The sequence below is a fragment of the Cebidichthys violaceus genome, unplaced genomic scaffold (assembly GCF_023349555.1).
Source record: "Cebidichthys violaceus isolate CVI_PGR_0920_01 unplaced genomic scaffold, fCebVio1.0.p SCAF_12, whole genome shotgun sequence".
Classification (NCBI taxonomy): domain Eukaryota; kingdom Metazoa; phylum Chordata; class Actinopteri; order Perciformes; family Stichaeidae; genus Cebidichthys; species Cebidichthys violaceus.
The window spans coordinates 11,700,432-11,712,854 of record NW_027176285.1 but is presented as its reverse complement, the minus strand read 5'-3'; the positions used below and the strand labels follow the sequence as shown (position 1 = coordinate 11,712,854).

Genomic DNA, 12,423 nt, shown 5'->3' with positions numbered 1-12,423 from the left:
ATGAAACTATTTATTTATGTGCCAGGGACAGAGCACATTAATCTACATTTCAATGTAAATGTGTCGATGTTGGAGAGCTAATTCTTCATCTGTAGTCTCTGGGCAGGTTATTACAATTTAGTGGCCTAATATCAATACAATTCAAACACTATAGTACAACACAATACTACACAATGCAATGAATACATTACAAAAGCAGCTGATGTATACTTTCCATATTCTAAGACATATCCAGTATATCTACTTGTTATTGGAAGGATCATTGAAACTTCGAAACTTTTTGATTCAAATCTCTGCCTCGATTCTGTCGGTGAAATGAATCTGCAGAGAAATCCACGGCACTGATTGCTGAAGAGAGTGGCATCAATCTTCTCATCTAAAGCCTCTTTCACACACTTCAACCATGGACGGGTTAGTGGGCCTGCTGGGCACCAGATCCAGGGCCCAACAGGGTACAGGGCCCCGGGGCCAGAGCTTCTGTTTGAAGTTCACTGCTAACATTTCTGTCGTCATCACCTACGTCCCATCGTTTCCACCTACCTCCTCATCATCAGCTACGTCCTGTTGTCGTCGCTTAAGTCCCGCTATTGTATTGTAACTTACTTCCCGTCGTTTTCACCTACGTCTCGTTGTCGTAACTTACTTCCCATCGTCGTTGCCTACATTCCTTCATCGTCACCTACGTCCCGTCGTCGTCGTCACCTACTTCCCGTCGTTTTCACCCACGTCCTGTTGTCGTAACTTACTTCCCGTCATCGTCGCCTACGTCCTGTTGTCATAACTTACTTCCCGTCATCGTCGCATACGTCCTGTTGTCGTAACTTACTTCCCGTCATCGTCGCCTACGTCCTGTTGTCGTAACTTACTTCCCGTCATCGTCGCCTACGTCCTGTTGTCGTAACTTACTTCCCGTCATCGTCGCCTACGTCCTGTTGTCGTAACTTACTTCCCGTCATCGTCGCCTACGTCCTGTTGTCGTAACTTACTTCCCGTCATCGTCGCCTACGTCCTGTTGTCGTAACTTACTTCCCGTCATCGTCGCCTACGTCCTGTTGTCGTAACTTACTTCCCGTCGTCGTCGCCTAAGTCCCGTTGTCGTAACTTACTTTCCGTTGTCGTCGCCTAAGTCCTGCTATCGTAACTTACATCCCATCGTTTTCACCTAAGTCCCGTTGTCGTAACTTACTTCCCATCGTCGTTGCCTGCATTCCTTTATCGTCACCTACGTCCCGTCGTCGTCGTCACCTACTTCCCGTTGTTTTTACCTACGTTCCGTCATTTCCACTTACTTCTCGTCGTTGTCACCTACGTCCTAATGTCGTCACCTGCTTCTCGTCGTTTTACTCACTTCCCGTCATCGTCACCTACATCCTGTTGTCGTCACCTACTTCCCGTCACCTACTTCCAGTCGTCATTGCCTACTTCCCATTGTTTTCACCTACTTCCCATCGTTTTCACATACTTCCTGCTGTCGTCGCCTACGACCCCTCATCATTGCCTGGATCCCATTGCCTACTTCCTTTCATCGTCGCCTACGTCCTGTTCTCATCACCTACATCCTGTCGTCATTGCCTAGATCCCGTCGACTACTTCCTGTTGTTGTTGCCTACGTTCTGTCATAGTCGCCAACTGTCGTCACCTACCTCTTATCATTACAAGGTCAATAAGCTTATTTCCCAAAATGTCAAACTATTCCTTTAAATGCTTATGTGACTGGGCCATAACATCTATTGAACATCGTGCTCTCAGAGTCCATATTTCAAAATACAGTTGTATAATCAGCTGTGTACTTGATTGGAAGAGCGCAGTGTTTTGGAGTTAGGGGGGCCCGACATCACCTTTCTGCCCCGGGCCCCCTGACAGGTTAATCCGGCCGTGCTTAAATTAAAATGTGGTTTTTTTTTCGTCACAAAAACAACATGCAGATTCACTGCAGTCCCCTGCACTTTATGAATTGCTCCGAGAAGAAATTAATCACATTTTCTTTTGGAACACTTCCTGATGAAATCCTATAAATAGATTCAGACATGCAGCTCCAGTAAGTTACAAGTGAAGTGATTTCATTATCGGCTGCAGGCTTCTCCTCATTACCTGATTTATAATAATATGTAATCAAATGCCGAGCTCTTCAATCAGCCTTTGATTCCACTTTTTCTTTATTTCTTTTCCTTTTTTTTCCCTCTCTAGAGGAACACGTCATGTGATGAGCTCACATTACCAGTTTGTGTGGTATTTAAGGAGTCCGTCCTCAGAGCGGAGAGCCCACTGCCCGACCGTCCGAGCCGGGTCCGTGTGTGTGTGTGTGTGTGTGTGTGTGCTGGTGTGTATTTGGTGGTGTGTGTGTGCGCGCCGGGCTGCAGCTGAACCACTCAGCCGTCCGGAGGTTTGAGGTGGGCGGAGACTTGACAGCTCCGAGGTCCTCCCGTCCGTCCGCAGCGACGCACCCGTGCATTTCGGACTCGGCACCGCGCACCCGTCCCGAGGAGGAGGTGGAGGCATCATGGCTACGACTACTTGCACGCGTTTTACGGATGAATACCAGCTGTACGAGGAGCTTGGCAAGTAAGCCGCTGTTACGTTATACGCTTTTCTGAGTCTCCTGCATGCAGAGCCTGACCCTGCGCGTCCTGGCCGTGGTGGTGGTGGTGAGGGGGGGATGGAGCATCTGCACATCTGCGGTGATGGATACAGCTTCAAGTTCCAGAGCTCTCCTGCATGATAATATCTCTATGCATTGCTTTTATTTATGTTTTTTTTACACCATCAAATGCAGTTAGATTTTTGCATGAAGATATGGCTGCATGGACACTTCTGGGAACCCCCCCCCCCCCCCCCCCCCCCCCCCACACACACACACACACCACCACCCAACCTCTACCCTTTCTGCCCCGAAGGCTAATTAGGGACAAACAGGCCTAATATCAGGGACAAGCTGATGTGTTGGCATTAAGCTCCCTCATCATCAGCTGGCTTTAATCACAGTGGCACTCAGCTCAGTGGGGAAGTCATAGAGTAATGCTGCTGCTTATCTAATGAGGTGTGTCTGGTGATAACAAATAAATAAATAGAGAGATTTATTGGACATGCATGCGGACAAATTGAGAGAGACTGAATGGGTGTCACAGTGATGCAAAGTGCACTCAGTGTCTCTGTCAGGTTGTGCGTGGGTAGAGAGGATCTCTCTCTCTGCCTCACAGGAACATTTATTCCACAGTTCAGCGCTGTTTCAGCTCCGATGTTGACGTTTCATTTTGAGGTCTTTAGTGGTGGCTGGGATCTCCAGGCTTCTGTGTGTGTGAGAGAGTGTGTGTGTTTGTGTGTGTGTCTGTGTGTGGGATGGGATAAAGTTAAAGACAATAGAGATGCTGGAGTACAGCAGCAGCTGCCCTCGTTGATAACAGAGTCTCATTGCTGTCCTGCTTGTGCTGTCAATGTTTGGTGTGTGTGTGTGTGTGTGTGTGTGTGTGTGTGTGTGTGTGTGTGTGTGTGTGTGTGTGTGTGTGTGTGTGTGTGATGCAGATGTAGGATGTTTAGATAAGTGTTCAAATAATTAGTCGATTGACTAAATAATGGAATAGTAGAAATAATCAACTGTTTTCGATGATTTATTAAATGTTTTACGCCATTTATCGAGAAATAAAACGTTCCAGTTCCAGTTTATTAATTGTTGCTTTGGAGGAAAATGGGTTAAATATGACTTTGAATAATTTAAATAATTCTTAAAAAGAGTGCTCTGCCTATTCAGCGTTACACTACCACAATGGACATTTTTATTTGGGTCCAATTGGAGAAAGCAGAAACAACTTGTGGTTCCCGCTTGCCGCTCTCATGGCGTCATTTTCAGAGAAGAAGCTGTAAAAAGACAATGTTCACTACCTGCTGAGCATCAAACAGCGGACACACTCAGTCAGAGAGCCGGTGAACAAAGTGGAGCATTTAGCAGATAAAGAGACAGATGTTTAACTCAGGAGGTGGTGGAGACCAAAAACAGAGTGAAAAGAGAGAATGTTGGACATACATTCTTCATGTGGACACAAACCGTAGACTGTATATAAGAAGTGGACGTAGTCACAGTGACGTCACACATTGGTTTGAAGCAGCCAGTTCGGCATTTTGGATTGTCGCCATCTTTTTTTATCTGTAAGACGAAAACACGGACAACGCTGTGGTAGAGACCTGTCAATCACTGTGTAGCCCCGCCCCTAAAGCATACCCTGCTTTATGGTCTGTTTGACTCTAAATGGACCATAAGTTACTAAATGAACATCATGCTGTATTGAAGAAGACTTGAAACTAGAGATTGAGACCATAAACTCATGTTTACAATGTTTACTGAGGGAATAAATCAAGAGAGAAGTAGAGTCATTTTAGACTAGACTTCTATACAACCAGAGGAGTCGCCCCCTGATGGACACTAGAGAGAATGCAGCTTTAAAACACTTTTCAAACAACTGTTTGTTCACAAGTTCTTAAGTCTCATCTCATCTCATCTCATCTTCGACCGCTTATCTGGGATCGGGTCGTGGGGGCAACAGCTCCAGCAGGGGACCCCAAACTTCCCTTTCCTGGGCCACATCAGCCAGCTCTGACTGGGGGATCCCGAGGCGCTCCCAGGCCAGTTTGGAGATATAGTCCCTCCACCTGGTCCTGGGCCTCCCTCGGGGTCTCCTCCCAGCTGGTCGTGCCTGGAACACCTCCCTAGGGAGGCGTCCAGGTGGCATCCTCACCAGATGCCCGAACCACCTCAACTGGCTCCTTTCCACGCAAAGGAGCAGCGGCTCTACTCCGAGTCCGAACATGACCGAACTTCTCACCCTATCTCTAAGGGAGATGCCAGCCACCCTCCTGAGGAAACCCATTTCGGCCGCTTGTACCCGCGATCTAATTCTTTCGGTCATGACAAGTTCTTAAGTAATTTAAATAATTTGCCAGTTTGTTTCGTCTTTCCTCCAATATTACTGATAGTCGGTTTTTATTTAATGGTGCTTTTTATGGCACTCAAGTTCACCTTACATCACATAATATTCATAATCTTAACTCACTCTTGAGCTTTTGACCACACGTCACGACTATGAGATGTGATGTAAAGACTTTAAGAGTATATTCATAATGTTAACTATATTGTTAACGTCTAATAGGTTTATTTTAAGATATATGACACATTGTCTTTTTGTCGATTGCTAATAAAGATATAGAATTTAATAGATTAGATTTGTTTCCACTCTGATCCATATCCTTCTGATCCCACCTGTCATGTCGAAGCCTTTTCGTGTCAACGAGTGTCCCGCTTCCTCATAATGTGAATGCATGTTGGAGTGCTGCTGAGAGGGAAGGGGCTCTGAGTGTGTGTTTCATTGCGTAACAACACAGAGGTGAGATAAAATTAGCTCCGAGTAAATGACAGAGGTGGTTATTTCTGTTTGTCTCCGTTGGGTTTGATGAGCAAACGTGGCCCCTTAAAAAACAAAAGAAAGGTACAATACTTCTGGAAACGCTTTCCTCTTGTCGTTTGATGAAACTTCATTGAGATTATTATAAGTCGTGGCAAAAGCAGCCTGTAGTATGACTGTGACTGCGGGAGGCGCTGCTGCATGGGTGACACTTTACATCAGCGCTGCCAGATGTTTGATGATTATCGTATTCGTACAATATTTCCCCTCTGTACGAGGTGCGATCAGTAATACAAAAAGTTCCATAATGTACGATAATTTCACCATTTTGTGACGCTTAGAATTAGCAGTTGGTTTTAGTCTGCGCTGTCACTTTAATTAATTTAAATTATGGATCCTCCATCACTTGTGTTAAAGTTGCATTCTCTCTAGTGTCCATCAGGGGGCGACTCCTCTGGTTGTATAGAAGTCTAGTCTAAAATGACTCTACTTCTCTCTTGATTTATTACCTCAGTAAACATTGTAAACATGAGTTTATGGTCTCAATCTCTAGTTTCAAGTCTTCTTCAATACAGCATGATGTTCATTTAGTACATTATGGTCCATTTAGAGTCAAACAGACCATAAAGCAGGGTATGCTTTAGGGGCGGAGCTACACAGTGATTGACAGGTCTCTACCAGAGACGTATAAGGCGTCTCTACGTCACTCCTCCTCAGTCCAGATATGGTCACTTCCTGTTCACTGGTTGCAAAAAACAAGATGGTGACGGACAAAACGTTACTGGGAATAATGATGTATTATTACATATTAAGCTATCAGTAGTATATAAAGTCATTAAAATGAGCTCCACCTCTACCGGCCGCAACATTAAAGGGATGAACACACAGAATATATTAATCGAGTACTTTTAAGTTAGTACATTTTGATGCTAATACTCTCACTTGCAGTATCTCCAAAATAAGACGGGAGAACTTCTTCCCCGACTCGTTCACATCAGGCATGCCGATCAGGGAGGTTCTGAAAGCTGCTGACTCAGCTGTTACAGCAGCTGACCCGTCTCCTCTTCCTGTCCCCTGTCTTTTGTTTCCCAGGGGGGCCTTTTCAGTGGTGCGCCGCTGTGTCAAGCTCTGCACGGGCCAAGAGTACGCCGCCAAAATCATCAACACCAAAAAGCTCTCGGCCAGAGGTGAGAGGAAGACGTTCACACGTGACATAACGAGTGTGTGTGTATGTGTGTCATGAGGAAGCAGAGATGCATCATGGGGGTTTTCATGTGTGTGTGTGTGTCCCAGATCTGAAGGCTCACATTGCCATATTTTAGCGAGTGTTTGATTTCAGCGCCTCCACGTCTGTTCCTCCTCCGAGAGGCGAAAGCATCATAACGCACGATGGAAATCTACATTTATATTTCTCATAAGGACAGAAACTCTCAGATTTCTGCTGTAGATTGTTGAGACAGAATATGCAGACGGTGTCTTGTTAAAGTGCTATTTGTGGCGTTTTTTAGACGTGATGTCATTCTGTGTTTTTATCCCATTATATTGCGGATCAAATACTGTAAAAAATAATAAATAAAGGTCCTAGAAATCATCTGAAAATAGAAACAATGAAACAATGATGATAGAAAACAATGATGTGATAACAGCAGAGAAATAAGATCACAAATGTGATGCCACCTTCAGTAACCAGCTCGTCTCCTCTCATCCTTGTCTCCTCTCTTCTACCCTCGTTTCCTCTGCTTCTCTTCTACTAAGTCTCCTTGTTCCACCTCCTCTGTGTTCCAGTTTTCCTCTACCCTCTTCTCCTTACTCCTCTCAGCTCATTTTCCTGCTTCATCTGTTCTCCTCATTTCCTTTCCTATCGCCCCCCTCCTTTCCTCTTGTTTATTGTCCTCTTTTCCTCTTTTGTTTCCCCCCTTGCCCTCCTCTCCTCTCCACAATCCTCATCTCACGTTTCCTCTCCTTTTGTTTACTGGTCTCCTTATCTCCTCTCCTCTCATCCTTGTCTTCTCTCCTCTCCTTTCCTTTACTTCTCCCCTTAGTTTCTCATCTCATCTTATCGTTTCCTTTACTCTCCTTGCCTCTCCCTTTGTTTCCAAGTGTCCTTGTACCCTCACCTCATTTCCTCATGCTTCCTCTCTTCTCCTCATTTTCTTTCCTATGGTTTACTCTCCTCTCCCTGTTTCCTCTCCTCTTCTTTCCTCTCCTCAGTTCTCCTCTGGTTTACTTTCCTTCTTTGTTTCTTCGTCTTGATTCCTTTCCTTCTCCTCTCCTCTCCTCTCCTCTTTTGTAACTTCCTCTTCTCTTCTCTCCTCTTCTCCTTTGTTTCCCCTCTTTCCTTTCCATGTTTCCTCTCCTCCACATGTTCCCTGTCTTTGTGCCCTTATCTCCTGTCTTGTCCTCTTGTATCCTCTCCTCTCTTCTTGTTTCCTCCAATCCTCTCGTCTTATCTTGTCTCCTCTTTACACCTCAACTCCTCTCCTCTTCTACTTTCCTTGTCATGTTTAGTCTCTTCTCCTTTTCTCTCTTGTCCCCTTATTTCCTCTCCTCTTATTTCTTCATGTTTCCTTTCCTGTCCCCTTCTCCTCTTCCTCCTCTCCTCTATCTGGAATGAGAGGTTAAATGGGCATCTGGGACAGAAGTAGCCCTCAAGCTGATCTGTGTGTGTGTGTGTGTGTGTGTGTGTGTGTGTGTGTGTGTGTGTCGATCACCTTGAGGAAAGTTGCCTCTAAACAAACATGAACTAAACTGAGTTTTTCTTTGTGACTCAGTTCATGTCTTTGAGTAAATGCTCTTGTGTGATTGTTCCAGATCATCAGAAACTGGAGAGAGAAGCCAGAATCTGCAGATTGCTGAAACACTCCAACATTGGTGAGACATCTAACCACATATACACACACACACACACACACACACACACACACACAGTTAACCATCAGGTCAAAGCAACATCTACTTGTGACCGCTCGCCAAAGGTCTGTATGTGTTATGTATTTCTCATAATCGTTTAGTCAAATGTAATATTCAATCATTTTTTAGATGCCAAATATTTGTTTGTAAGTTTATTTTGTGCACCTTTGAACAAAGAGACGTAAAAGAGAGGAACAGACAGCATAGCATATTTAAATAGGAGTAGAATAAGTGAGAGGATAAAAGAAATGATTGAATAAGAATAATAATCCCAAATTTAATTTAATAACAGTCTCAGATTTTAAAACAACTTAAAAGAGCAATTCTTTGTCATACATGATGTTTGTTGTTGTCACAACGTTCACCTTTTTCTTTTGTACAAATCAAAAGCAGATAAACAGTTCAGTGTACCACTAATGTAAAGTATTCTACTGAATACTATGTATATATGTATATATATATACTATATGTTGTAGAATCATTTCATCGGTGCATTCAGAACAAACGTACAGAATATCACCGTCCTCAAAGAAAAAATGAATGAAGTGTGTGAATAATTACAGCAGACGATGAAGATGAAGATGAAGATGATTATGTTGATGCTTCTCTCTTCCTCTCTGCTCTCCTGCAGTTCGTCTCCATGATAGTATCTCAGAGGAAGGCTTCCACTACCTCCTCTTTGACCTGTGAGTGGTTTCCTCTTTCCTTCCATCCTTCCCTCTCTTCTCTTTCTCTACCATACTGTGCCCCCCCCCCTCCATCCTCCTCCTCCTCCTCCCTTGGTGCTTACATTTTCCACTCCTTTCCTTCAATCCTTGTCTCCTTCTTTATATCCGCATTCCTTTTTCTCCTCGTTTTCATCCCCTCCTCGCTGCTTCCAAGGCAGTTCCCCCCGTTACATAACAGTCCTCCCCTCCTCCTCCTCCCCTAACCCTCCATCCTTGCGGCTTCCACTTTAGCAAACATACACACACACACACACACACACACACACACACACACACACACAGCACTCCCCCGCACTGGAGCCAGTCTCCATGGCAACTCAGTCAGAGTGAATCCTGCAGCCGGGGTTTCCCCCTAATGAGGACATCCCCCTCCTGTGTGTGTGTGTGTGTGTGTGTGTGTGTGTGTGTGTGTGTGTGTGTGTGTGTGTGTGTGTGTGTGTGAGAAAGAATGTATGTAATCTGGCGTTTTATTTCTTTAAACCTCCATCTTTGCATGTTCTCAGGGTGACAGGAGGAGAGCTGTTTGAGGACATTGTGGCCAGAGAGTACTACAGTGAAGCAGATGCCAGGTAAACACCCATTGATTCTTCTTCTTCTTCTTTTTCATGTGTCCGTCCTCCAGCCTCTGCAGTCCTCCAGCAGCCCTGACAGTCCTCCAGCTCCTCTCATTTTAGACCATTTTAGAATCATACAAGGTTTTTTTAGTTTTGTGCAGGCTTCTCTAGTTGTGATGGATGAAAACCTCTGCACACGTTTCCTGTGAACTGAATTGCTAATCAAGGTTGAGACGGATGGAAACGTACACATGCACAAAATGCAACACACGCCCACGCTGTAGCCTAACCCGCCCCTCAGGAGGGAGACTTAAATCAATTTGACTGTGGAGGCGGTCTGTGGAGGCGAGAGAGAGAAGAAACGAAGGGGACGGAAATATTAAAAGGAGGTAGAATTAGAGATGCAGTAAAAAAGAGGAAAATAGGATTGTATTTCCCAGTTGTTGTTTTTTTTTATCCTTTTTTAATATCTTTAACTCTCACTCTTTGTCCCACTTTTGGTCATATTCAAGGCTTTAAATCATATTTTTAAATTCTCTAATTCGATCAACATAAAAGCTTTGGAGCATGTGTGATAACCAGGACACTTCAAATTGAAGCACATTTAGTTTTTGTGAGTCAGCACACTGAGATCAGTGAAATGCAAAATCAAATTAATCTAAAGCAGAATAATATAATTCATTTAAAGTATTCACTTGAAGGATTAATTTACAAAAACAGATATCTCTGTTTGGGGATATCAATCAAACTGTGGGTTTATTCATTTTAAGAATGGCATTCATCTGTTTTTGCAAATGAACACTTTGTTAAAAAAGCACAAATATCACTGTTTTGTTCTATTTTCATTTCTCAAATCATGATTTGCCACACCAGGAAAAGTCCAGTGCACAATGTATTATGAGAACATGATATTTATAAATACATAAGATGTAGATAAAAGTATTATAGGTAAAAGTGCAGAGGCGGTAGGGCAGGGTTTTTGTTAGCTGCTTGATAGCTAGTTATCTCCAAATGTGTCCATTCGCACCCGCTTTGAATGTTATCAGCCGATTGAATGGCCGTTATCAGCCTCTACTGGTAGGTTCAGGAGACCTTTATCATTCAGTCACATGATTGATCTCAGATACAAATACAAGAAGACCACACCCACCTCCAGTGACCATCGTAATTATGACGGGAGCAAAGGAGGAAGTCAGGTGACGTAGTATAAACAGCGACAATGCGGTTGATGGACGGGTTAAACAAACTCAGGACTATCACCCAGGAGACTGCTGTTCGTGTCCCGTGTGAAACTAAAAGCAGACTTTGCCTAAACCTGAAGTTGTTTAGTTTCCTTAGAAAACGATACATTTCGGTAGGTGCAGTTTGGTCCATCTGAAGCATTAAAATGGTTGTGATAACCACCGATAACGCCCATTCAGTCGGCTGATAACATTTCAATTTGTTTTGGTGTCAGTTAAACACACGTCAAACATGTTTATCCATCATTTGCATCATTCAGTAAACCAGCTGTAGACACACAGTAACAGTGTGATAAGTATTAGATTAAATCATGCCTTTCTTACACACCATACTGTCTTAATCCTTTGTATACTAACAGTCCATCAAACTGTGAAATAGTTTAATTTATAGTTTTCATCTGTCTGGTAGAACTCAAGCAGTAGTTTCTTGTGGTGTCCCACAAGGCTCTATCATTGGTCCTCTTCAATTCACTACAGAAATATTATTTTCTCTGCCATTTCACATACATTTATATGCAGATGATACCATTTCATACACCTTGGCTCTTCTTTATATGTGGTCATTGATAATCTTCAGTATACTTGTACACACGCTTATTTTAAAATGGCAACAAAACAATGTTTACGGTATTTCTAAGTTCACTGAGGCATATCCGTCTTCAATCTATTTAGTATACGTACATCTTGTATGTGCCACTTTACCGGAGGGAAAGCACTACTACATACTCATGATCTGTTTAGAAGTAGTATTTAGTATTGGAACACAGCTATTTCTTTTATTTGTGATAATTCATGGTAAAAATACATAATTTTTGTGACACACAGGTTATACCAAATCCACCGACATGAGTGATTTTCAGGTTTAACACTCTAATAAATGTGTGTGTAATCAATTAAAATTGTAAAAATGCTAATCTGGAGAGGATTTAGGGATTCATTTAAGTGAATTGAAGCTGATTTTAGAAACAACATTGATGTTTGGTGAATTTCTACACTGGCAACAGGACTGCTGTTTGTACTCACACCAGTGCTTCCATACTAAATGTCCAATTTGAATGAAGGGCACATATGCAACAACGATGGTGGTACATAAGAGCCCTTATAACTGTCTCAATGTGTCAAGTATCTATGTTTTTTCCTCTGTGTTCTTTTAGCTCTACTTTTCTTTTCTCCCCTCTCATCTGCCTTCATTCTCTCTTGTTTCTTTGCATAAATTATGTGTGTGTGTGTGTGTGTGTGTGTGTGTGTGTGTGTCACTCAATGTGTTTGTGCGTGGGTGTGTGATTAGCATGGCTTGATTACTGTCCAACAGTATCTCACTGACAGTTACCTCTCTGTACTCCATCTGCACACAGAATCCTTCGATCTTTCCCCTCCTCTCTCCACCCCGTTAAAGAGGCTGCTCACCCAAATGACAAACGAACATATTTTTCTCATATCCAGCCATGTGGAGAGTTTTGGATTTATGCGTCCAGGTTTTGAGACTTGTCTCTCAGATGTGTGCTTCAGTCCCGATGCAATGGAGGAGTAAATGGCAGCATATCTTAACATTGGCAGCAAGGTGTCTTTCCACATTAATGTCCCCATTATTCTGGTTAAT

At 43.3% G+C, this 12,423-nt stretch overlaps 1 protein-coding gene across 2 annotated transcripts in view; it reads left to right on the top strand.

The window, feature by feature from the left end:
* The first annotated feature begins 2,256 nt into the window (after positions 1-2,256).
* Positions 2,257-12,423, top strand: part of LOC137869166 (calcium/calmodulin-dependent protein kinase type II subunit beta) — a 41,291-nt gene continuing 31,124 nt past the window's right edge. The window contains exons 1-5 of one of the 2 annotated variants that reach the window (XM_068706380.1): positions 2,257-2,562; positions 6,483-6,577; positions 8,202-8,261; positions 8,932-8,986; positions 9,532-9,597. In XM_068706380.1, coding sequence (XP_068562481.1) covers positions 2,501-2,562; positions 6,483-6,577; positions 8,202-8,261; positions 8,932-8,986; positions 9,532-9,597 — 338 coding nt within the window. In that variant the 5' untranslated portion in view covers positions 2,257-2,500. The remainder of the gene's footprint in view (positions 2,563-6,482; positions 6,578-8,201; positions 8,262-8,931; positions 8,987-9,531; positions 9,598-12,423) is intronic. The other variant, XM_068706378.1, reaches the window with a different exon arrangement.